The sequence below is a fragment of the Myotis myotis genome, unplaced genomic scaffold, assembly GCF_014108235.1.
Source record: "Myotis myotis isolate mMyoMyo1 unplaced genomic scaffold, mMyoMyo1.p scaffold_m19_p_6, whole genome shotgun sequence".
In the NCBI taxonomy this organism is placed as follows: Eukaryota; Metazoa; Chordata; class Mammalia; order Chiroptera; family Vespertilionidae; genus Myotis; species Myotis myotis.
Window position 1 is genome coordinate 92,681,488 of NW_023416368.1, and position 10,933 is coordinate 92,692,420.

The 10,933-nt window shown below is 42.2% G+C and overlaps 1 protein-coding gene across 2 annotated transcripts; it reads right to left on the reverse strand.

Moving 5' to 3' along the window:
• Positions 1 to 3,390: 3,390 nt before the first annotated feature.
• On the reverse strand, positions 3,391 to 7,566 carry GNRH1 (gonadotropin releasing hormone 1). Of its 2 annotated transcripts, XM_036314695.1 has the most exons (3): positions 6,587 to 7,566; positions 5,197 to 5,292; positions 3,391 to 3,588 (listed from the first exon to the last, which is right to left on the reverse strand). In XM_036314695.1, exons 1-3 carry the CDS (start codon positions 6,737 to 6,739, stop codon positions 3,550 to 3,552), a joined length of 288 nt encoding a protein of 95 aa, XP_036170588.1. In that variant the 5' UTR covers positions 6,740 to 7,566; the 3' UTR covers positions 3,391 to 3,549. The 2 variants fall into 2 exon arrangements, 1 of the variants encoding a protein (XP_036170588.1); XR_004968404.1 differs by lacking the exon at positions 5,197 to 5,292.
• Between the last annotated feature and the right edge of the window lie 3,367 nt (positions 7,567 to 10,933).

Here is a 10,933-nt window from a genome sequence, read left to right on the forward strand (position 1 = left end):
AAGGAGTGTCTAATAACTTAGATGGAAAGGATGGGAACCAATTCTCAAACTAGATTGGACAATAGTATCCCTTGGGAAGAGGTGATATATCCAGACAAATGAAATCAGATTTTCTGGGGGCAAGGAGTGGGACCTGAACATCCACTGTTTCTTTTAAATCTCCCCATATTATTCCAATATTAGGGCAAGGTTGAGAACCACTACCTTGTAAGAAATGACAGCTTTAGGAAATTGGTGTTCAAGGTGTGCTTCTTAAATGCCCTGGTTTAAGTCCTGGCTTTATGCATAAGAATTTTTTAATGTTTCAGCTCTTTCAAACATTTGCAATCTATTGCTTCTTAGAGCAAAAATGCTCCACTGTCAGTGTACATAAGACTCATCAGATGCTTGTTAAAAATTCAGATTTGAATCAATAGATCTGGGAAATCACTTGGGGTTTAGGTCCACATTGAACAATAATACTACTTTTAGCCCAGCTGATATGGCTCAGTGGTTGAGCATTGACCTATGAACCAGGTCCACTTGTTGGATTCCCAGTCTGGGCACATGCCCAGGTTGTGGATTCCATCCCTAGTAGGGGGTGTGTGGGAGGCAGCTGATTAATGTTGATGTTTCTCATTGATGTTTCTATCCCTCTACCTTCCTCTCTCTCTCTGAAATCAATAAACACACACACACACACACACACACACACACACACACACACACACACATATATATATATATATATATATATATATATATATATATATATACTAGAGGCCAGTGCATGAATTTATGCATGGGTGGGGTCCAGCTGGCCCACCCTGATCAGGGCAGCTGGGGGGAAGGGCTGCAGGTAGTTGGCGGGCCGGCCCCATCCACTGGTTGAACTCCTGGTCAAATTACCAGTTGAGGGGACAATTTGCATATTAGCCTTTTATTATATAGTCCTAGAGGCCCAGTGCATAAATTCATGCACCAGTGGGATCCCTCAACCTGGCCTGCAGGATTGAGCCAAAACCAGCTCTCCGACATCCCCTGAGGGGTTCCGGATTGTGAGAGGGCGCAAGCCAGGCTGAGGGACCCCACCAGTGCATTATCGGGGCCAGGGAGGGACATGGGAGATTGGCCAGCCACAGAGGGACCGCGGGAGGGCTCCAGGGTGTGTCCGGCCCATCTCACTCAGACCCAATTGGCCAGACCCCAGCAGCAAGATCACCTACTGGTCAGAGCATCTTCCTCCTGGTGATTAGTGCAAGTCATAGCGACTGGTCAACCAGTCGACTGTCTGCCCCCTGGTGGTCAGTGCATGTCATAGTGAGCGATTGAGTGACCTTAGCATATCATTATCATATTACACTTTGGTTCAACAGCCGACTGGACAACTGGACACTTAATATATTAGGCTTTTATTATATAGGATTTTTTTTTAAAAAAAGACTTGATTTGGAAACAAAAGAAGAGAAAAATACTTCTTTTAGAGCACCTTGCCCTGTCAAAATTTGTAAGCGAGGCTATTCATGCAATAATTCTTGCCTTTTCCCCCCAATCATCTCTAGAATACTACAACTTCTGTTAAAATGATCTCTTTTCAATCTCTCCTTTCTGTTACTTTCTCATTTCAAGCCATATATATTTGAGAACTTGCCTAATTAAATCTATCATGTTTTATGTTTCCCCAACTTCTATTTTGAAATAATGCAGCCTTTTTTCAAACTACACTGATAAGTTAGAGAGTTCTTCAGATTTAGGAAAATGCTAAAAATGTTAATAAAGGGGTCATTTTTACTCTCCTTCCCCTCAGTCACTTAGGCATTTGAGAATTAAATTATCCAATATGTTCATGTTGCAAACTACTGGATGCCATCCCAAGCCTCTAACATCAGCATCGGTCATACATACCATTCAGGGAGGCCCACAGCTGGCTCCAAAGAAATTGTCCCAAAGACAGGCTTTGGCAAAGGAAATCTGAGACTCCAAACAGGATGTATAAAATATGTTGCCTTTTTAAAACTTTTTAAAATATATTTTTATTGATTTCAGAGAAGAAGTGGGAGGGAGAGAGAGAGAGAAACAATGATGAGAGAATCATTGATTGGCTGCCTCCTGCATGCACCCTACTGGGGATGATGTGTCATAAAGTAGAGTATGGACCACATGACTGCCTAATTTTATTGAAGTGGGAATGGAGAAGTCTTGGATTCAGTTTTAGAGATTCTGCAAATGGTGATATTTGGAAAATCTAGCACTGTACAGTAATAAATATTTATACTAAAAAGGGGAGGTTTTCTCCCCCATAGAATGTTTCTGACCCATATTTAAATTCCTTAATATAGGTCTTTCTTGCCCTTTTCAGAGGTATAGGGCCAGGGAGGGAAGGAGAAAGGCTTCATTTCTTTGATTAAAAGAGGAAAAAGGCCTAGGTCTTTGCCATGTGAATACAGGCACAGTTTGTTGCTGTCACACCAAACAAGTAATCTGAAATTTGAGTTTTCCAAATGGTCTCTGAGTCTCTTGGAGTTATAGGGATAAATGGGAATGTTAGTGTTACAGTGTCTGGGACCGCATAGAGAAATGGTCACCAGTAAAACTAAGTTGACACGGGAGCCTCAGTATCCTTTCTCAGCTCCAATTAACAAAATAACTGAGCTCCCAGGTCCAAGTCCATTGGCTGCTCATAATAGTGCAATACAGAATCACTGACCCCGGGACCCGACACAGGGAGTGGGTCTGTCTCAAACTATTGGAACCCCAGTTTCTTCATTGCAAAGGGAAGACCATAATACCTACTTTCCCTGGTCATTATGAGGGGTAATGAAAATATGCATGTATCTAGCACAAAACCTGGCTCTCTTTGTAGAGAATGAATGGTGGCAATGCTATTTGACCAAGGGAACACCTGTCTTCAACTGACTCCACACTCCGTAGTGCGGAGGAAAGTAACATAAACATCAGGCAGGTGAACACTATTACTTTTGGGTCTTGGTCCCAAAACTCGAGTGCACCACTTGCTCTGGTGAACCTGGAGAGACCACATGGGGCAGAAGAAGCAATGGACTAGGAGCCCAGCGAGGCCTCCCTAGGCCTCTCTCAGGTGTTAATCGACTGTCAAAGGAATTAGAGACATTCTGACCCCATCTAACTTCTGTAGGGTATGGTCAAAAATAAAACTACAATCCCATAGAACACTGTAGCTGAATCAGCTGTTTTGGCCCAGACCAACATGGGGCTGTTGCCCTGTGGGTACAGGGTGGCGAAGGAGGAGAGCCTGAGATTCCTGGCCAACAGTAGTGTTGACTTTGTGTTCTCTCTCCTCTCCTCTGGTTCAGCAGACACATCTGGAGGAGTCCCCTTTGTGGCTTACAATGTCCCTCCCTCACCAGGGGTTTGAGTTAGAGAAAGACTTCGTTAACATTTATGCCACTTTATTCACACTACTTCATTATGAAATACATGCACCTTGGCATAAGAATTTCTGAAATTCACACAATTTACAGATATTAAATGGGTCACAGATTTCAAAGTCAGAATTATACTTGTGTTGTCATTCCTTTTGGACCAGTGGATTTAAATCTTCTGCCCGGTTTCCTCTTCAATCAGACTTTCCTGAAAAATATGTGAGTAACAAATAGCTCAGGGTTGATTTTACTGGCTAAATTTCATTATGTATGTTTTGATACATTATTTCTAAATCATTGAAATAGAAATAAAAGATTCATTTGTTTTGTGCACTAGGAAATGCTAAATAGATATACAATCATGTTTTTTAAAGTTATTTATAATAAAATCTACATCAATAATTTAAGGATAGGACGTGAGGAAGAGGCCAAAGAAGGGTCTGAACTACCAGTTTGCTATTAACCAAGCCTTTGCTTCAATTTCTTCTCCTAATGTCATGTTTGGGAAATTTTAGTGCTTGCTATAGTATTTTATCATGCAGTAAACAGGATTAGAAAGAGAAAGGAAATAAAGATGCCTGCCTGCGTTTTTCATTTTCCTATGGGTGTGGAAGTTCAAGTCAATGGAGAAAACCAAAACTATAGCTTAACTTCACCTATGATCTATTCAGGCTTTCCCTGCTCCTGGCACAACATCATTACCTGCCATGCCTCCTAACTGTACAAACAAGTGGACATGGGGCTCAGAGAACACCCACACAGACCTCAAGATTCCATTTCTATATTCAATTCTCTTTGTACTTTTTAAAAAAATCAAGTCTACATTGGGTTACTATATTTCCATTTTTTAAAGTCCTTGCCCAAGGATGTGCTTAGTGATTTTAGAGAGAAAGGGGTGGGGGGGGGAGAGAGAGAGAGAGAGAGAGAGAGAGAGAGAGAGAGAGAGAGAGAGAAACATCCATGTGAGAGAGAACATAGATTGATTGCCCTCCAGACATGCCCCAACCAGGGATGGAACCCACAACCCAGGTATGTGCCCTGAGTAGGAATTGAACCGGCAACCTCCTGGTACATCGAACGACATTCAACCAGCTGAGCCACACCGTCTGGGCTAGGGCACCACTTTTAATTTCTGCATTTCCCAGGGACCACAATGCCATACCAGGACAAATGAAAAATTGGTGAGAGGGATGGTTACCTAGAGAAGAGTCTGGGGTGTATATTTGAAGACTATATGGACACACGGAAGGACTGACATAGAGCAGTGGGAAGAGATTTGTTTTGTCCATCATCCTAAAGGCTAAAGCCAACATTAGCAGATAAGGGTTACAGGGTGATTTCAATTCCATTTATGAAAGAAAACAAAAAGAAAGGTCCCAGCCATTGTACTCTAACCACCAAGAGGGGGTGTCATGAGATAGTGAGGACCCTACAGGAGGAACTCAGGCAGTCAGGAAGGGAAGTCACAAAGTGGCTGAAACATGGTTGCCCTAAGTGGACTCCCGACAAGGTGGTACCCAGGGGCCGGTCCATTTATAAAGCCCATGTTAATATATATATATATATATATATATATATATATATATATATATATATATAAAATTGATTTCACAGAGGAAGGGAGAGAGAGATAGAAACAACAATGATGAGAGAGAATCATTGATCGACTGCCTCCTGCATGCCCCCACTGGGGACAGAGCCCGCAACCTGGCCATATGCCCTTGGCTGGAATCAAACTGGAGACCCTTCAGTCCGAAGGCTGAAGCTCTATCCACTGAGCCAAACCAGGTAGGGCATTATTTTCACTGTCACTCACCAGCGCTCCTTTCAGCTCCCTGAGGGCAGAAGGTGGCTGGTGAAGGGTGCATTCGAAGTGCTGAGGCTCTGCTAGCTGATCAACCTCTTTGGCTCTCTGAAGTAAAAGAATGTGATTCTTGGAGATGGAGATAGAGACATGAAACAGGATTTCCCATTTCCACTGAAAATCATCTGTGGAAAGTGGGGTCAAGGTGGATGGGGGACTGAGAAGGGTGCGGGATTGGGATGGGGGCTTGAGGAGCGCATGTCTGCCAGGCGGTGGGGTGGAGGTGCTGGGGAGGCAGCAGAGATTTCCTCTCCGGAGATGCTGAGGATGAGGCACTTCTAACTCAGGAGAAGACAGTATCCAAAATATGCCAGAGTTATAGTTATGAATAGAGTTGATTTTTATGTTCTAATTTTTAGTAAGTGTGTCATAGTTAAATGAGAGTTGCTTCACATACAATCTTTTATAAAGGAAACTTCAAATTCTGGGGCTTCTATATTTCATACAAAATTATTATTCTCCAAAAAGAGAGATTTCTTTCCAGTGATTTTAAGTTTCTCCCGTTAAGTTTCCCATTTTCAGGCTTATATTAAATGTCCCAGCCCCGAATCACACATCCTTTAGGGCCAAGTTTATTTACCATTAATTAAAAAACAAATAATAACAAGAACTGTTTTTTATAAATCCACTGACTTTTTGGGGGAGGTTAACCAGCTACATATATGGCCCCTCTCATGGAATCCTCACATTCCAAGAAGTTGCGTTTTATAAATTAAGGAAACCAAACAAACCAAGTCCTCTGTTGGTACTGAAATCTAATTTACATGAAATGAAATCCAGCATACTTTCCAGTATATGTTTTGTCTCCTTGAGTTGCTAACTCTTCTGCTCTAGCAGCCTCTGGCTTCTATGCTTAAATACCCATATTAGTAAACAGGAATTATAGAGCATGCACCCGTGATAAGGATATGTATTTATGTTATAAAAATGTGCTGCTGACATAAATCATAGGTATTTTTTAAAAGATAAAATAAGAAAGAAAAAATCATAAGCAGAAGTTCTAAGATTTTCTTTCAAACTCTCAAGGATTATCTTGCCCTAGAGACCCTGGCTCCATCCGTTGTGTCTAATTCCTTTGGCAATTCTGTGTGCTCTGAGTACCACACCTTGGGCACGTGTTGCTGTATTCTCTTGGAGTTGTTCCTTTCCTTTGCCTTATTGGTCCTCATCTGAATTTAAAGCAGGAATGGACTTCACTGTGTAAGTGTCTTATCGCCCCCGGAACACCCAGGGTGGAGTCTGGAATAGTATTGTGGACACACCCAGAATTCGAGTATAGTTACTATATTTGATTACTGAGCCAAATAAGTCATGTCTCATTTGGAAGGTGAGAGAGACTTACCTCTTGGAATGAGTCAATCAAATTTTCTGCATTTCTTTTTCCTCCAGGGCGCAATCCGTAGGACCAGTGCTGGCTGGAGCAGCTCACCACACACAATGTCAACAAAATAAGTCCAGCTAGAAGTTTTGGTATTGGCTCCATTCTAATAAACATCAATGCAACAATCAAAATAGACCCAGACCAGGTTGAGCAAAAAAGACCTCTTTGGTGGAAAGCCTAACAGTTGTGTCACTAACCCAGTGGAAGATGGGGGTAGGAGTCGTCTACAATTTTCACACACGGGTACATACCCACTTGCTTATCTTGAGTTTCCTAACCATTGGGGACCAACGCAGTTCTTTAAAGTAAAATATTCTATTTTTATTTTCATTATTATTTTGTTATCCAAATTCATGATTTCTCCCTTATGAAGTTCACCTTTTGTTGTAACCTTTTCCCCTTTTGTCATTGGTTTTCAATTTTGTTATTCCTGGGGTAAAGGCAATTGGGGCATCTACTCTGATAAATAGCTTCTACTGAAAATTTCTGGCTAAATGTATGTTTTATGATGTTAAATGGCTACACTAGGTACTAATTACATTTTGTTGACTATCTGTCCTTTAGTCTCCATGCATTGGTGCTGGCTGGACTGTCTGTGAGTGAGAAAGGGCTCACTCAACACCTTTAAATGCACTGAGTCCCAGACCAGATGTCTCCCTGGCTAAGGTGGTCTCAAATGATCTAACAATATGTTGAGTTTTCTCAAGAATCTTCAAATTAATTTTCATTTGATGGGAAGAGGCTAAAGACAAAATCAAATACTGGTCCATGAGCTGTTGCAACTCCCCAAAGGCTAGATCTCTGTGGCCAGGGGTGACAATGGCCATAAAGGCCAGTGTTTCTTTAGACACTGTCACACCTGGACTTAGCCTGTAGGGTGCAGAAGCCCCGTAGACAAACAATAGCATGCAGTCTTTAGGAAGCGCTAGAAATACCAAGCATTTTACCTGTCCGAGAGCAAAGAGCCAAAGAACGCACGCTTCCTCTGGAGGGTGCTGAGTGCTGTGCCTTTTCATTTTCCTAGCTTCTTTTTTTATATGAATCTCTTCCAGGGCCCTGCAGTCTTTCCCGCTGGTAAATTGTACTGCACTTGGACTATTTTTTAAGAGTATGTTTTTTAATCCTCACATAAAGCCCTTTAATGGAGTGTGTAATTGGAACACCCACTGGTATATCTGTTAAATTTACTTAAATCTTGCCCATTAAAACCTCAGCTAAGACTTTCATTGCTGAGGCCACAATTCAAAGAGATTAAAATCTAGCCAGGACGGCTTTCCTTGAAGAAATTGACAGATCTATCAAAAGTTCCAGGACAATAGCTATCTTAGATTAAGTGATGTTGAATGCACACATAAAAACTTCCACAAAGGAGGCCATGTAATAATTATAGAAAGAAGTTGACATGAAGATGCCTGGGAGCTGGTCTCAGCACTTAGATCTGTAAAGCACTTAGACTTATAAATAATAATGATTGTAGGCACTACACCAAGCCCATGTAGAACCCTAAAGGATATTGTATGGGTTGGAAAATCCCCCAGTCTCCTACCCAACAGGCTCCCTCCTTGACTTGAAAGCCTTCCATAGCATAAAAAATGTAAACAGAAACATTGCAATTGGAATACATTAAGCACAAGACCATCTAGAGCAGACTTAGGTCAACAGTTCGCCTCGTTCCAGTAAATGCTTACATACCCAGGTAAAATATGCAAATCACTGTACTAAAAGCAGTGGGAGCACAAAGATGAGAAATAAGTTTCCTGCTATAAGACCAACCTCACTCATTATTAATAGTCCTGCAAAATGGATACCATTATCCAAATTTTATAGAGGCCCAGTGCATGAAATTTGTGCACGGGAGGGGAGGGTCCCTCAGCCTGGGCTGCACCCTCTCGCAATCCGTGACCACTGGCTCCTAACAACTGGCCTGCTTGCCTGATTGCCCTTAACCACCCGCCTCCCTGCCTGATGCCCCTAACTGCTCACCTGCCTGCCTAATTGCCCCTAATCGATCTGCCTGCCTGCCTGATTGCCCCTAACTGCTTGCCTGCCTGCCTGATCGACCCTAAACACCTCTGCCTCAGCCCCCGCACCCAGGACCCAGACTTCCCTCCTCCAGCCAGCCGCAGGCAACCAGGACCTGGGCTTCCCTCCCGCTGGCCAGCTGCAGGCAACCCGGACCCAGGCTTCCTTCCATCTGGCCGGCTGCAGGCACCTGAGATGCCAGGTGGCTTTGCCCGGGCCCTGGCTTTGTCAGGAAGGACGTCCAGAATGACGTCCGGTCTATCTGGTCTAATTAGCATTTTACCCTTTTATTAGTATAGATGCTTCAACCCAGCAGTGAGCCCTTGGATATGTTGTTTACACAGTAAATTATTTAAAAGACAGCGAACCATTGATCATTATTACATTTATTTCAGTACATATTGTCTTTCTCTAATTTACCAGTGGGCTCTGACTCATGATAGTCAAGGATTTCATCTTAAACATCCTATATAATAAAAGCATTAATATGCAAATTGACTGGGATGGCCAAACAACCAGTCGCTATGACATGCAATGACCACCAGGGGGCAGACGCTCAATGCAGGAGCTGCCCCTAGCCCGCAGACCCCGATCACCTGATCAGGGCCTGCTGGCCAACCTCTCAGTCCCTCCCCCTAGCCAGCAGGCTCCAATGACCCAATGGGGAATAGGGAACTGGGAGTGGGTGGTGGTGGACGTGGGTAGCGCCAGGCCAAGGCGAGTGTGAGTGGGACCCCAATTGCCCCGCCAGTTGCCCCACACACAGAGGGCAACTGGGCTGGCTGCTGGCAGCTGGGGAAGATTGGCCCTGATCACAGGCCAGGCCTAGGGATCCTACCCATGCATGAATTTTGTGCTCCGGGCGTCTAGTCTGTTAATAAATTTGTAGTTAGCATTCAATAAATATAGGTATGAATAAATGAATGAAAGTAAGGGTCTTTAACCAGATTAAGCCTAATGCTTCCTCTATTTCTGCAACAAAGATATGTTTAATCTGACATAGAACTAAATTTTCATGTTCAATTGGCTGTAAGGACTGTTATGACATAGAGTAAAATGGTTCAAAATAACTGGATATTGGTCATTATAGAGCCAGGACTGGCAGCTTCTCCTTGGGTAGAACGCTAATCAATCAGTTGTTGCCCAGTGTCCTCTGGAACAATCACATTTGCAAGGATTTCAGAGAAAAGAGCAATGGTGTCCTGCCCAAATAAACTTCTCTGCTTTGCTCATCCATCCCTGGAGGCTATCAGATCCTCAGGACAAGTTGCAGGACAAGTTAAAGTATAGTTGCAAATGGAAATTCTAAAAATAAAACGTGATTATTTTTTATACTCTTTGAATAATTTAAGGCCCATTCTGACATGAAGGAGTGGACTATCATCTCACCATAATAGAAAGGTAACCAGAAGCTACTTTTCAACAAAAGTTCATTATGTGTGAACAGTGTCCATTGAAATTGTCCAGTTGATTTCCTGTTTGCTGAAAGAGATGTGCTTCTTTTAATAGTGTTGCAGAACAGATGTGGTCTTTGGTTAGGACTAAAGAGAAGGGAGTAAGGACTGCTGGCCCTTACTGTCAGACTGACCACTTAGCTCCGGTTAGGCCTCACTGGATTTCTTATTTCTATCAGCTGGTATGACATTCTTAAATAATGCTCTGAAGTTTTTAGATGAAGATAGCCACATACTCTATGAACTCATTCAGAATGCTTTATGCGCTCTAAGCCTGCATTAGTATTGTAGTAGGTCACAGATATCAAGGGCAAAGGTCAGATTTGTTTAATTTTCTATAGCATCAAACAGGGCATCACATATGCAATTAACAAGATCTTGATGTTTAGTGACAAACTCTGAACTTTTATGTAGTTCCAAGGACAGAACAATTTACCATGAAGCTAAATTTAGTAAACTGGATTTTAGAGTTACCCTTTTTTTTTCTAAATTTAGAAATTTCCTAACAAAGTATGGCTTTAGAGGGAAAATGGCTTCATTATCAGCATTAAAAGAAACACTTTTAAATATTAATATGCAACAATAGTGATTTAGTAATCTTGTCGACTGACAGATGCAAACCTCTTTTTTTGTTCTAATGTGAAATCTCAGCAGGAAGAACTCCTGAACACCTGCTGACATATCTAAGGTTGTGAAAGGGTTTCAGAAAATTAATCCTTGAATAGGTGCTTGGTACGGAAAATAAAGTAACTGCTTTTCTTTGCAGAGGTGTACCTTTTAATTTTAAAAAGTTAAAAATAATACTTCCTTGGAGATTTAATAACATTCTAGG

Excerpts from the sequence above, each read along its gene's own strand:
- GNRH1 (XM_036314695.1), bottom strand. The coding sequence starts at position 6,739 with ATGTTTATTAGAATGGAGCCAATACCAAAACTTCTAGCTGGACTTATT. Across the intron at positions 5,293-6,586 it reads TGATTGACTCATTCCAAGAG|AGAGCCAAAGAGGTTGATCA; the intron begins GTAAGTCTCTCT and ends CTTTTACTTCAG. Across the intron at positions 3,589-5,196 it reads GGGAGCTGAAAGGAGCGCTG|GAAAGTCTGATTGAAGAGGA; the intron begins GTGAGTGACAGT and ends CATATTTTTCAG.